The 15337-nt window shown below is 47.5% G+C and overlaps 1 protein-coding gene across 7 annotated transcripts in view; it reads left to right on the forward strand.

Moving 5' to 3' along the window:
• The window catches only part of DDX4 (DEAD-box helicase 4), a 1597047-nt gene that overhangs the window by 18999 nt on the left and 1562711 nt on the right, over nt 1-15337 (forward strand). For all 7 annotated transcript variants that reach the window (XM_069222170.1, XM_069222215.1, XM_069222206.1 and 4 more), the window contains exon 3: nt 5045-5087. In XM_069222170.1, the coding sequence (XP_069078271.1) occupies nt 5045-5087 (43 nt within the window). The remainder of the gene's footprint in view (nt 1-5044; nt 5088-15337) is intronic.

A 15337-nucleotide genomic window follows, 5' to 3' on the forward strand; every position in this document is an offset into this window, starting at 1 on the left:
ACTCTCTGCTTTTTCAGTATCCCTAAGTAAAGACCTTCAGACCCCCACAGCGCCCTCGCACTACCACCTTAAAAGCGTCCCATTCAATCAATGGGTTATTTGTCGAAGCCTCATTATCTATAAAGTAATGGACAATATGCTGTCTTAACTCTTCCTGAAAGGGTTTGTCTTCTAGAGATTCAATCTTCAGCCGCCAGGTGGGGATGCGGGAAGGGGGTGAACCCCAGCCTATCTCCAATAAAAGAGGATTATGATCGGAGATAGTGCGGGACAGGTATTCAACATTATGTACTCGAGGGGAAATGTCTGGCGAGCAGAAAAACACATCTAAACGGACATGGAGCTCGTGCCAAGGGGAGAAGAAGGAATAGTCTCTGGCCCCCGGGTGCAGCTTTCTCCAGACATCCACAAGTCCCCAACTCGCCTGCCAGGAAGAAAATAATCTTGCTACTCTCATCAACGGAGAATCGTGTACCGGGGGGTGGGAGCGATCTCTAGAAGGATCGGCCACACAATTAAAATCGCCCCCCATCACGAGGGGGAACTGCATATAGGCGGCCAAGTGGCCCGATAAGCGAGTGAAGAACTCCCCCTGATCCCCGTTCGGGGCATAGACATTAATCAACGCCAGATCCCTTCCCTCCAATCGCCCTCGGATTGCTACAAAACGACCCTCCGGGTCTATGAGCTTGTCCAAAAGTTGGAATGGGACCCCAGCTCCGATCCATATCAAAGTACCCCTGGCAAATGCAGAATAAGAGGTATAGTATGTCTGGCCTCTCCACCTTTTCTGCAGAGCAAGCCCTTCAGACTGGGTTAAGTGTGTTTCTTGAAGCAGCGCAATCTGAATCCCCCTCCGCTTCAAATGAGAAAATACCTTATATCTTTTAGCCATTGTGTGCATACCCCGTACATTCCATGATAAAAATTTATAATTGCCTAATGACGCCATAGCTGTGTTTCAAGCCCCATCTGTGTCCAATCCCGTGTAGGGCTAGCATTTACCACTAGGAACCCTGTTCTCACTTCACACACCATCAGTAGATCAGTGATAGATACCCACCATTCATCACTCCCCCTAAACATACCCCAACAATTAACACCCCAACTCCCTCTCCCCAGGACAAAAGTTAAAACAGCTCTCATCCAAACGACTCAAAATCTTAACTAGCTTATTGTAATTGGGGTTACTCCAAGTTCTTCGAAGGAGTGGGCCATCCCTCTGATCCCCACTACCGGATTACAGGGTGTCGTAGTACTTGTGGACCCATTTTCTCGCCCATCTGGTGAGGATAACCTCCACAGCAACAGCCAGTGCTCCCTCCTCACTAATCACCACGATGTCCGCCACTGGAAACCTTCATTACTAGGACAACTGCCACAAGAGCAGTTTGGTATGAGGGCTTTCATATGATACAGTCAGAGGTGCCCGGAGTTATGACTGGTCCCGATCCGTCGGATACCCGAGAGGACTCTGACTCATGCTCTGAATCAGATGGTTCACAGTTCGCTGCAGATTGCACTTGTGACCCGCGATCCGAGCCGTTCAATGAAGCTGCTGCCTCCATGGCTTTTCGCCTCTCCGTTTGCATCTCCCCATGTGAAGGACTGTTTACAGTACGGGCCGTTTTGCGTTTAGCCTCTCTCTTCCGCCCATGACCGGGGACTTGTCCCGGAGGACCATTCCCCTCTTGTGGAAGCTGGTCAAGCCATTGCCATACCTCTTCCGCCGTAGTGAAAAACTGTGTCCCTTCTTTGGTTACTACTCTAAGTTTTGCCGGGAACATCATGCCATATTGCAGACCTAATTGGCGCAGTTTCTGTTTTGCAGCACTGAAGGTGGCCCTTAGTTTCTGAACTTCCCGGGAAAAGTCTGGGAAAATACGAACCTTGTGGTTGTCCATTGTACGATCCCCTTTGGTTCTGCTTTGATGCAATAGGTAGTCTCTGTCTCGGTAATGAAGCAGCTTGGCTATTATAGGCCTCGGGGGGGTTCCCGGTGGGGGAGGGCGCGCCGGTACTCTATGAGCCCTTTCAATGGCAAAAAAGGGAGAAAGTCCATCGCCCGCTAAGCCCTCTCGAAGCCATTGCTCGAGGAACTCCGCCAGGCCTGTTTGAGGGACACTTTCAGGCATTCCAATCACCCGAATGTTATTGCGCCGTGACCTATTCTCGGCATCTTCTGCTCTTAGTTCTAAGGTCCTAATTCTGGACTCCAGCAGTTTTGTGGCCTTAGTAGAATCCTTGACCTCCGGGAAGAGCTCTTTAAGTTGTCTGTCTGTGGTGGACACCTTTTCAGCCAGGCGGCGGTGATCGTCTCGTAGTACTGTAAAATCCGTGGCTAATGCATCAATTTTCCCCTCCAGTGCTACCCGGGAAGCCGTTATAGCTTGCAGGACATCTTGAAGTGTGGGATCGGTATGTTCAACCCCCGAGGCTTCATTTCTGTGTTCGGGCGTATCTGCCTGTGTCTCAACTGTGGGCCCCTCTTTTTGTTCTGTGTCTCTTCGGCGACCGGTTTTACCCATTTTCTGAGGTGTAGCTTCAACAACGACTGTTCAATGGTCATTAAACATTTATTCTTTCATCCCAACTCGGTGCCCTGCTCCGCCAGGGGGATCTCCAGTCCTTCATTAATAAATTGCTGTTTCCAGCACACTATGCCCGCGTGTGACTACTGACCATTCCCGAGGGGTATTTCACTCCAGAAGGATGGGCCCCTCACTCCCTCCTCCTAGTCAGGGTGCGATCACATCAAGCCCAATTTCTTCACCGGTCATGGGGGGTACCTTCAAGTCTGACTGGCTCTCATCCTGGATTTTGGGGTCACCTGCGCTCTTATGCTCTCAGCACCGCGCAATTGGGGGAATCTCCGCAGCACGGGGTCCTTTGTGCCGCTTCACCGTCTCGTCCGTGAGTCAGGGTGCGATCTCATCCAACCCGATTACTTCGCTGTTCATGGGGAGCACCTTCAAGACGGAGTGGCTCTCGACTTGAACTTGGGGATCTCCTGCGCTCTTGTGCACACAGCACTGCGTCATCAGGGGGAATCTCCGCAGTACGGGGACTTTTGCGCCGCTTCTCTGTCTCGTTCGCCCCTTCTAACCATTAGCTTCGCCTTTCTCGTTCCAGCCCCCCTCCGGCGGACCAAGGAGTCGGGCCGCACCGGAAAAGGCCCCCCGGATCCACCGCGTCTCTCCCAAGCAGTCGTCGCCAAAGGTAAGTTGTCTCTGGAGCCCCAGGAGAGATCCCGGCGCTATCGCCCCTTATCGAGTCCCATCCGATTCAGCCTTAGGGCGCGGGACGCCCCGCGGTCCCTATTTGGTCTCCGCCGCAATACTGGACCTCTCTGTTCGTCGCTATGAGTCCCCAAAAGTATCCCCTAGTGCACCCTTCGTTCTCTGACTCCCGGGGGGATACACTGGAAGGGAGCAAGAACCTGCCTTTACTGGGTCCTCCGCCTCCAAAAACGCAGTTCAAGTCGCGGCCGCCATCTTCTTTTTTTCTCTCCCTTCCTCGCGGCACTCCGTCGGGCGCTAATTCGGCCCCGAAATTCTCCTTTTTCCGGGGTCGGACCCCGCCAAATGAGTCTCCGGACCCCCCCGACCCTGCTGATAGTCTGTGGGGCGTGCAGGGGGTCCACCTCCTTTCAGACTGGACCGGAGTGGGGATCACTGGTAGGAGCCTCACGGAGAGGCTTCCACTGCCATCGGCGTCAGGCCACGCCCCCATGATAGAATGTTTATATACCTTAGTACAGAAAATGTGCTACTTACTGCTTGCTATTCTGATTAAAGCAGGTGAATCTAAAGTTCCAATATTGGAGTAAGAAATAAGTTACTTACCTGTAACTGTAGTTTTCCAGTATTGGAAACTTTCATAGATTCCCATGGAACCCACCTGCCTTCCCTGGGAGCTCACCTTCATTCTCTCAGTGTTATTTATATTATAGCACTGATGCTTGGTAAATCTGGAGGAAGGCAGCTACTCACAGGAGGGTTCTAGAGGGTGGTGTGAATTTTTTTTTTTTAACTTTACAAGTTGACTGTGATACATGCTTTAGGCCTTTAGCTTAATAACACAATGTATATCTACATCGGAGCATGGCTTTTGTATAACACCGGGGACTTTCATCGCGACGACTGGAAGGATTCAAGCATGTGATTCTATGAAAGTTTCCAATATTGGAGAACTGCAGTTAGATGTAAGTAACTTATTTCTTATACACTGGCTAAGAAGCAGCCCCTTGAAGGGCCACGCCCATTCCAACAGAGCCAAGGATACTTCCACTACATTTGTGAAAGACGTCTCTGTCTGTAATATCGGCCAGTTTGCGACCTGGGTGTCCATGCATACGTTGCATCAGCTTAGTTCTGCAGGCCTTTTTGGTCTGAGCGCGTACTCCACAAATCCTCCTTGGCGAGGTACTTCTTTGGTATCTTAACAGTAGTGAGGAATCTGCAGTTACAAGCATTCATCAGATGAACAGGATACTTGCGTTCCTTAACAGTTTTTCTGGTGGATTCTTTATATAATTGGAGATCACTCACTGCCCTCTTACATCCCAGTCCTGTAGAGTGAACTTTTTTTTGTTGGTCTCACCCAAGGACTAGTGCTGTGAATAAACAGTAAATCCACATACTGCACTCAACTAAACTTCATACTAAATGAATAGAAATTAAGTAGATCTGAGTAACTTTAGATATGATTAATAGATTTTGGAATTAATATATTGGGGTATTTGTCTCCAGACGTACTATTCTGCAGGATTGGTGGGGGTTAACTAAACAAATTAAAGCAAACCTGACAAGTCAACAACCTATGCAAGCACTCTCTTCCCTTGTGCCATAATAAATGCACACTGTAAAACAAACCAGACTTGGTAGCCAACAATTAAAAATGTGCTATTGACAAAGGTTTTGTGGAGGCAGAGAAAGAGTGTTAATGGCTGTTTGTTTGTATTATGCCTGTTTTTACAAGTTGATTAATGAGCACGTTTGTTCTGTGTTTTAGTTTTCATTGTATAAAAACTTTCTCGTTTTAGGAAACTGAAAAGGCCTTTAACTATAATGAAAGATCCAATAAAGGTAAGAAGACTTTTTTGATGTGTAAGACTGTCACTGCAAATTGCATGTTAACTATATTGAGTTAGTTTGTAACTTGAATACTTTGAAAAGGGAGGCAAGCCTTTTTTAAATATAATTATTTAGTTATCTTGCTGTGGTCTTCCTGTGATAGAGTAACTTTTTTATGCAAATAAAATGCAAATGCATGGTTTATCATGGAATGTTGATTGACACATCAAAACATTGAACGGCCCCTCCTGTGTGCAATATCCAAGAACACGTATCAAGATCAGGTTCCAAATGTGTATGATTCCAGAACAATTTAATGAGCATCTTTTAATGAAAAACATTTTGTATATGCAGGCAGAATTTCTTTGATTATTATTTCTTATTGTTTTTCTTTTAAGGCAGTCCATTTGAATTGGACATATCTCTAGTTTGATCTTCGTGACCTAATCATATTTCCAAGTGGGTGTAAGTGAAAGAGGATAATGAATATAAATATGCAGCAGCTTTATTAAGCTGGAAATAAATTAAACAATAAACCCATTGGTACAAGAATATTGTTTTTGTGACTCATGATGGAGTGCTACTCTTCTCCAGGTTACAATTGGCAAGTCTAGGTGCTATCATTACCATTTGTACTGATTCAGCACAAACAAGAATAATATATGCTGAAAGTCAGTAATGTGACATGATCATCTTGTCTGAGGGCCACACCAGCTTCTTCCTTGGTCGAAGGTAACTTTTTTACTTGAGGGACTGAGGAATACTGGGACTAGTAGCAGCAGATAATTAGGGTAGTTGGTGAAGGCCTTTTTCTAGCCACTTACATAGGAAAAGTATCATACTGTGCTCCCTTTCTAAAAGAAGGTTTCTGACCTTTTTAACCAAGTTCTTGGCTACACCCATATGTGGCATAGTCAGCCGGTGTATTTTTCTGTATTATTAAATGATCATAGAATCTGTGCTTGTGTGGGACTTTGAGACATAGAGTAGAATGGAGGATGACTACTGCCTGCCAGACGATGATGTAAAATGGAGGCTGCCCCTAGAATATTATTGAATGAATCCTCAAAGTCCTCCAAGGATGAAATGAAAAAAACATTTGAGGCGCAGACAGCACAACTCCCAAGTCCAGACTTTGTTCCTTCTTGAGAGGTAGGTGTAGGAAAGTGCCCCTTTTGGCATGGGTGCTGCGCTCCCACTTTTTGCTTGATATTGATGCTGAGTTGACAGTGTGTGCTGGCATCCTGGCCCAGCAACAGTATTCTTTCACAAAACTGTACAATTGTTTACTCAGTTGGCATACCCCCTGGCAAACAGCTAGTTTCCTTGTAAAAGGTACCAATGGTACCAAGGGCCATCTGACCAGGGAAGGTCCCCAAGTGCTGCAGCATGTATTATGCCACTTTGGGGGGACACCTCACCAAGTCCATGCACAGTGCCACTGCAGTTTTTGTGTGTTGGTGAGGAGAAAAAGACAAATTTGACATGGCAACCCTCTCATGGTGCCATGCCCATAAACCATTACCTGTGGCATAGGTAAGTCACCCCTCTAGCAGGCCTTACAGCTCTAAGGTAGGGTTCCCTAAACCACAGGTGTGGGCATAGTTGCATGAACAGTATGCCCCTACAGTGTCTAACTCCATTCTTAGACATTAGAAGTGCAGTGTGGCCATATTGAGTATATGGGCTGTGAGTTTGTCATTACGAACTCCACAGCTCCATATTGGCTTCACTAATGTCTGGGAAGTTTGGTATCAAATTTAAAATAAACCCACACTAATGCCAGTGTGGGATTTATTGGAAAATGCACCCAGAGGGCATCTCAGGTATGCCCCCTATATTTTAGCCAAACTTGTAGTGAAGGACTGACTGGTCTGTGCCAGCCTGCCACTTCCAGACAAGTTTCTGGTCACTTGGGGTGAGAGACTTTGTGCTCTCTGTGGCCAGAAACAAAGCCTGCACTTGGTGGAGGTGCTTCACACCTCCCTCCTGGAAGAACCATAACACCTAGCAGTGAGCCTCAAAGGTCCAGGCCTCTTGTTACAGTGCCCTAGTGCACTCCAGCTAGTGGAGATGCCTGCCCCCTGGACAAACCCCCATTTTTGGTGGCAAGTCCAGCAGGAAAGTTAGAAAAACAAGGAGGAGTGACCACTTCAGCTGCGGCCACCCCCTAAGGTGTCTAGAGCTGAAGTGACCCCCTACTTGAAAATCCTCCATCTTGGTTTGCAGAGCATAGACCAGTAGGGTCAGGTCTGTGTTCCCCTCCCCAAAGGGAGTGGACACCGGAAGGGTGTAGTCACACTCAGGGACAGTAGCCATTGACTATATCCCTCTGACCCCTGTAACACTCCTAAATCCAGGATTTAAGGGCTCCCCTGAACCTAGCTCATCAAATTCCTGGTGACTTCAATAATACAACAAGAAGAAAGGAGGACTGCTAAGCTGACCCCCCAGCAGAGAAGTATTAAAACACCTACTGATTTTGCCCCAGCCCTAGAGCCCGTCTCCAGCTTCTGAAGCCCTACTACAAAAAGGCGACGCATCCTGCAGGACCAGTGACCTCTTAAAAGCCCAAAGAGAACTGCCTGCACCTCAGAGGACCAAGATCTCCCATGGACAGTGGCCTTGTCCCGAAGGAAACTCCAGCAAAGGACTCCAGAACTGCCCCAGATCTGCGAGTCCTGCCCACTTAGCACCCATGCCGAGTTGGCTCACCGGTCCAGAGCAGGTCCCCAGGCGATTCCGACCTAGTGTCCTCCCTGGGTTAACTCCTCCTGGCCAACATGACAATGCCTGCAGCCTAAATCCAGAGTCCCCCCTGACTGCGAGAGAACTGGATGAAGGTTCCCGACGCCTAAAGGCACGACGGCGCCCTCAGGCCTTGGGGAATCTGACCACCGGTCCAGCAACATTAACAAGGCGGCCAGCCTTGTCAAGCCTGTGGTTTTCTGGAACGGACCCCCTGAACGTAGCCTGCAGCCTCTTTGTGACTCACGGGGTCCCCCTATTTAAAAGCATTGGGAGCTCGACCCTGTGTTTGAACCCTGTACCCTTCTGCCCCTGTGCCACTGACAACAACGGTGCTCACGTAAACCCCCCCCCCCCCCCCCCCCCCCCCCCCAGGTCTGCACTCCGAAGATGCTGGTACTTATCTGCAAGCAGGCCTGGTTCTGAGTGCCCCCAGTCTCCATAGGACTCCAGTTTATATTGTACATCATATTGGACCTTTGCACCTTGCCAACCCTGTGTTGCTGGTGGTGGGTGTTTGGGGTTAACTTGAACCCCAACCTATGGACATCCAACCCCCCAGAGACTGGAACTGTAAATCTTGTACTTATCTCAAAATTGTACCAACTTAAAACAGATATTTGCTATTTTATTGAAAACCATTTAACTTGCCAAATTGAAACAAAGTGGTGTTGACACACATGCTTGTTACTTTCTTGCAAATGTACTTGCCTGCAAACTGAATCTTGTAGTTATAGAAATAAAGTAACAAAATATTTTTTTTTCTATATAAAAACAATTGGTTTGGAGTTAGTCATTGAGTATGTGCTCCCTTTTATTGTCTGTGTGTTCACAACAAATGCTTTGCACTACCCTCTGATATGCCTAACTGCTCGTCCACACTACCTCAAAAGAGAGCATTAGTATTATCTACTTTAGCCTCTGTTAAGCCTCTGGGGAACCCCTGGAGTTTGTGTACACTATCTCATTTTGATATCGTGCATACAGAGCCAGCTTCCTACTGTAGATCTGATGCTCCACTCCACCAGTGGATTCTTCCTCTGAGCTGCAACTGGATGATAATGCAGACCCAGTGTTGACCCTGGCCAAAACACCAACCCCAGTCACATTGCTGGCACTCCCAATATACCTTGAGTTTCCAGCACCTTGCACAGTATCTGCAATCCATTGTGGCATTGCTTAGAAGTACAGCTGTTTCCTCTTGAATTCCTACGGCACCATGATTGTGTTTGAGCCCCTGACTGAGTCATTATACCTAGTGGCAGTCAAACCCAGAGGCCTGCTACAGGCCACCACATCCCAGTGCCAGCTAGAGCCGCACTGTCACTAGGAGCCTGTCAGTAGTTGCCTGGGCTGATGCCATCGGTCTCGTGTTTACTTCCTAAAATCATCACTACAAATGAAAGGCATATTAATGCCTTCTAGCCAGAGGGCACAACAACTGTTGGAGGAGGCAAGGTACAGCAGTGAAACCCATCCTGGCCTATAGCAACAAAATACTGACAAGCTACACAACATATTTGGGTCCCGCTCGGATGACACATAGTTGCTTCATGTTGTCCCTCATGATGGGAATAACAGCGTGTCGGTCGGCATGCTGCCTTCTGCAGACTCTGACTTTGAAGAAACATTAGTGTTTCAAAATGCCGATGGTTTAGACACTTTTCTAGAAAAGGAGCTTTTTGTGCCACTTTGGCTGGCAAATGTCGTCACAGATAAATGTCTGTAACGGACCCAGACATGGTTTACCTGCAGTGCCTGGAGTTGGACCACGACCCCAGGAACTGTCCCAAGTGCCACACCTTAAATCTGAAGGCTATTTGGGGTGGTGAAGCTCCTGTGGCTTGACACCAGAAGACTTCACACTGCTCCAGGTTCCTGCTGCTTGGAAGGTCCGGACCTGCTCTGAGGAGTCGCTCCCATTTGTAGGTGTCTGGATCCAAGTAGTCGTTGAGTAAGTCCCACAAACGTAAAGAAAATCGATTAAGTGGAAGCTATCTTCGACTCTGCAGTGCAGGTCCAAGTCATTGGATGAGCCCTGGGAATGATGCTGCACTCTACCTTCAGAGCTTGGGTCCACTCTGTACCTTTCTGAATTTGCTGGGGCAACACCTGCTCAACTTAACAAATTTTATGAGGCTGCAGACTTCGTATTTGGGTGTGTTTTACCTTCTAGCTTCACTGGTCTGGGGCGTACACCAATTTGAATTCAGTTGGCAGTTTCACTCTCTATGCCAGTTGGGCCCTCTGGATCCAGACTGAATCTGGTAGTGAATCCATGACTTTTGCTGGGGGTCAGTTCAATGGTGCCAATCCCATATTCAGTCCCGACTCCGTTAAGAAGCCGGATTGTCATTGCTTGATGTAGACACTGCCGCTGACTGGACCCCAGCATCTGTCTGGGTCCGAGACAGTGCCTCCTTTTCTTGACAAGCCCTCTGGGGATTTTGAAGGTGGTGGATCTCTAGATCTTCATGGCTACCCTGACCCAATGAAAACCCTTTTGCCCATTTGGAGGAGAACTTGTATGAGGAGCGGGTGGATTCATGTGGCCTGGACACCTTGCCAAACACAAGGGTCTCCTCCTAGTATGGCTATCTAGGAAGGGTCCTCCTTTTCTATGGTGGTCCTTGACCTCCAGCTGTCCACTGTGGAAGTTAAGACTAATGTCTTGATGGTGATCCTTCAGCTGGGTGTATCCCACACAGAACCCCTACTGCCCTTCAGTGAAGCCCTGTCTGATGTTTTCGTGGCCTGGGCCAAGCCATGCACAGGACAGGTGCGTGTCACCAGTGCCCCAGGAGGGGCAAGAGAAAGTTCTCTATCAGATGTGGGCTGGATATGACACACTTTCTGGGCAGGGCTATTGCTTCCTCTTTGGCACTCTGCCACCACGCCTCCGGTCATCTGGCTTTTTGGGGGATATCCAGGCATCCTTCATGGACATGCTCTTTCGATGGAACTACCTGATCAGTGACAAAGCAGATTCAGTGCTTGAGCGCTTCAAGGAGAGTATGGTCACTGCCTGGTTGTTGGGCCATTGCCATGGCCCCATGGCAGTCTTGCACTGCTTTAAGCTATTTCTATGGCTACTGTAGGAACTATTAAAATCGCCCTTTCTGGCAGAGCCAGCAAAGCCTTTTTGCGGCTCACACAGATCCTTTGGGAGCCAACCATTATACCAAACTCCTGAGCAGCCGCAGCCTCCAAACCTCTTTATTATATCCTCGCAACAACACAGGCATCTTGTTGCAGGTAGCATCAGACACCACCTGCCCCAATAGCAGTCCATAACTTAGGACAAGTGGGTTCTCCAAATTGTCCTGCAGGATTATTCCATTTTATTCTTAAACTTCATTACCCCTGCCATTGTCTGCAGATCTGATGGAGGACTACCCCTCCTTATCGCACCAGGAAGTGCAGGCTCTTCTGGTCAAATGAGCCATCAAGAAGGTGCCAGCATCATAAGTAGGTTGTGGTTGCTATTCCTGTCCATGTCTGGTGCAAAATGAGTACAGAGGCCTCCGGTCTATCATAGATCTATGGTCCCTCAATGCCTTCTTGAGCAAGGAGAAGCTGAAGATGCTAACACTTGCTCAGGTTCTGTCTGTGTTGGACTGTGAAGACTGGCTGGTAGCGTTCGACCCCCAGCATGCTTATTTCCATATTCTTGTCCTGCAGACCCTTCGGTGTAAACTGCAGGTCACGGTGGGCCAGGAGCTGTGGTTCCCTTTGCCCTTACCAGCGTCACTTGGGTGTTTATAAAGGTGATGGTTGCAGCACACCTACAGGGGGCGTGGGTAGTACTCCTCTTCTCCTACCTTGACGACTGGCTGTTGAAAGTAGGCTTACCACAGGCAGTTGTTCTCCACCTCCTGCATGCGTTTGGGTTTACAGTCCTTGTGTAAAAGTCACACTTGACGCCTCCTCAGACACACTCCCTTTTATCGGTGCATTGCTTTTTATTTTTTTTATTATTATGCTTATTTTTTCGATTAAACCAGAATGAAGAAATGCATGGGCATCGTTTTGACTTTATTCAGACAGTACTCTAATTGTTATTTATCTTCCATCCTCTTTCCTCCTCCCCCTGCCTACTGATGATTTGGCTATCTCCCTCCCCTGTGGCATCTCTTAATTGGTCCATCCTATGTGTCTCCTCCTCGCAATTATTTAACCTGTCCTGATCCCGTCTTCTTTCTTATGAGCAACCTCCTGTATAGTTTCCCTTTCATGTCAATTTGCAGTCCATTTCAGCTGGATTCCAGGGCCAACAGATTTTCTCATATTTTTTCTCACATCCCCTACCTTTGCATAATTATCATTCTGTGATTTTGCTGCATGCCATTCTCTCTTCCCAGATTCTACATGTTGGGAGGGATTTATGGTCTGTGTCCTTCTTTGCCATCATATAGCCAAAATTCACCAGAATCTTCTGGTAGCGCATGAGGTCTGAGGGTTTCCATATGCCGAGTAGAATTGTTGGGGAGGAGTGGGGGGAGGTGTTGGGTTCCAACCGCCCTTCCAAGGGATGCTTGTCACTATATGTGTATGAATGTTCCCTCTGTGCCACATTTCCGGATAGACACAGCATCTCCTGCCCATCCAGCCCTATGAATCGGTGATATAGTGTAGTATGTCCTATACAGGAGCGTACATTGGATTAGTTGTTAACTGCTGTTGATGGCCCCCTCTGATGGGTAGCTCAGCACCTCTTGCCAGTCATGGTTGTCTAATTCCCTTGTGTCCTATTCCCACTTTTCTCTTGGGGTGTCAATGGCTCCTAAGTGTTCTGCATTAATATGCCCGTATATCAGGGATATTAGTTTGTTGGACTCGTCCATCCATCAGCCTGCCCTCCAGTGGGGAGTCCTCTGTGTCTCCTGTTTTAACATCTGTAGTTAGCTAAGCGCATGCCTTATGTGTCTCTATTTGAGGTATTGGGTGGAGGCATCTGATTCCGCCACCCCCGTACATAGGAAAATGGGACCATTCCATTTGCATCCCACATGCCCCATTTAATTTCACTGAGTAAACTGTTCCAGACCCTCCACACTGTCTGTTGCTGGACATGCCGCTTTGTTGAAATGTCCCCCATATATTGTGTGCATGCAGTCTTTCCATTCCCCACCTGTCTGCTCTGTAACCTGGATCATCCCTGTCAGCATTTAGCCAGCCATTCACAATGCCAACCTGTGCCACCTAATATTTCTTTGTTGGAGCGATGAACCCATCATATTTGGAATAATGGAGAGTCTGCATCGCCATGTGGGGTCCACCCCCACCCCACCTGCCCAAAGTAGCATCCTTACTTCGGCGTGAAGCCTTGTAAAAGATTAAAATGTCTTTGGTAGCCTGTTGTGGCCGTTATGTAAAGTATACAGTAGTCTGGGAGGGCGATCATTTTAAACATTGCCACTTTGCCCATCATTGATTATGGTAGGGTACTCTAGTTTCAAGTCCTTTTACAGTCTTTGAAGCAGTAGGATAAAGTTGGCCTGAACAAATGAGGCAGCATCTCTGGTAATCCAGATGCCTAGATATTTAAATCTGTGGGGTTCCACTCGCAGTGGTAATGGGTTCCCTTGACTCCACTTCCCCATCGGGAATAGGAGTGATTATTATTATTTTTTTTCCCCAGTTCATGGCAAACCCAGACAACTCTCCAAAAATTTGGAATATGTCTCTTAACTCTTGTGAGGGAGAGCTCAGTGTGAGTCAGCCCAAGAACACATTTGATTATAGGGATGTTCTCTCTGCCCAGGCAGAAGCTCCTGTCTAGCCCCAGATAATGGCATATACCCTCATGATGGTCGTCAGAGGTTCTACTACCAATACAAAGAGCATTGGCAATAGGAAATAGCCTTGACTCATTCCTCTCCCTACTGTGAATTCTCTGGAGGTGCACCCTTTCACTTTAATGCTGGCATGAGGATTTTGGTACTGCAGTTTGATCCATCTGATATATTGGGGCCCAAACCCCATTCACTCTAAAGTTAGAAACAAGAAAGGACACTCCCTAGAGTCAAACACCTTGTTTGTGTCTAAAGATGCAATGGCTCAGGGTTCGCCTTTGTCAGGCTCTGTCATATTATTAACCCCTTCGCTGCCAGGCCTTTTCACCCTCAGGTGCCAGGCCTTTTTTTTTGGCTATTTGGGGCAGTTCGTGCTTAGGCCCTTATAACTTTTTATCCACATAGGCTACCCACGCCAAATTTGTGTCCTTTTTTTCTTAACATGCTAGGGATTCTAGAGGTACCCAGAGTTTGTGGTTTCCCCTGAAGGAGACCAAGAAATTAGCCAAAATACAGCCAAAATGTCTTTCTTTTTTTTTTTCAAACAAATTGGAAAAAAGAGCGGCAGGAGAAAGCTTGTGTTTTTTTCCCACTGAAAATGGCATCAACAAAGGGTTTGCGATGCTAAAATCACCATCTTCGCAGCTTTCAGGAACAGGCAGACTTGAATCAGAAAACCCCATTTAGCAACACACAATTTTAGCATTTTACTGGGACATACTCCATTTTTGCTATTTTTTTGTGACAGAACTGGGTGTGAAACCAGTGCTGGATCCCAGAAAGCTAAACACTTATGAAAAGTAGACACAATTCTGAATTCAGCAAGGGGTAATTTGTATAGACCCTATGTAGGAAAGTACCATCTTGCCTGGCATGTTACCCCCATTTTTCACTGTATATATGTTGTTTTAGTTGTATGTGTCACTGGGACCCTGGTAACCCAGGGCCCCAGTGCTCATAAGTGTGCCTGAATGTGTTACCTGTGTAGTGACTAACTGTCTCACTGAGGCTCTGCTAATCAGAACCTCAGTGGTTATGCTCTCTCATTTCTTTCCAAATTGTCACTAACCGGCTAGTGACCATTTTTACCAATTTACATTGGCTTACTGGAACACCCTTATAATTCCCTAGTATATGGTACTGAGGTACCCAGGGTATTGGGGTTCCAGGAGATCCCTATGGGCTGCAGCATTTCTTTTGCCACCCATAGGGAGCTCTGACAATTCTTACACAGGCCTGCCACTGCAGCCTGAGTGAAATAACGTCCACGTTATTTCACAGCCATTTTACACTGCACTTAAGTAACTTATAAGTCACCTATATGTCTAACCTTTACCTGGTAAAGGTTAGGTGCAAAGTTACTTAGTGTGAGGGCACCCTGGCACTAGCCAAGGTGCCCCCACATTGTTCAGAGCCAATTCCCTGAACTTTGTGAGTGCGGGGACACCATTACACGCGTGCACTACATATAGGTCACTACCTATATGTAGCTTCACCATGGTAACTCCGAATATGGCCATGTAACATGTCTATGATCATGGAATTGCCCCCTCTATGCCATCCTGGCATAGTTGGCACAATCCCATGATCCCAGTGGTCTGTAGCACAGACCCTGGTACTGCCAAACTGCCCTTCCTGGGGTTTCACTGCAGCTGCTGCTGCTGCCAACCCCTCAGACAGGCATCTGCCCTCCTGGGGTCCAGCCAGGCCTGGCCCAGG

This window comes from Pleurodeles waltl, chromosome 1_1 (assembly GCF_031143425.1).
Source record: "Pleurodeles waltl isolate 20211129_DDA chromosome 1_1, aPleWal1.hap1.20221129, whole genome shotgun sequence".
Lineage (NCBI taxonomy): Eukaryota > Metazoa > Chordata > Amphibia > Caudata > Salamandridae > Pleurodeles > Pleurodeles waltl.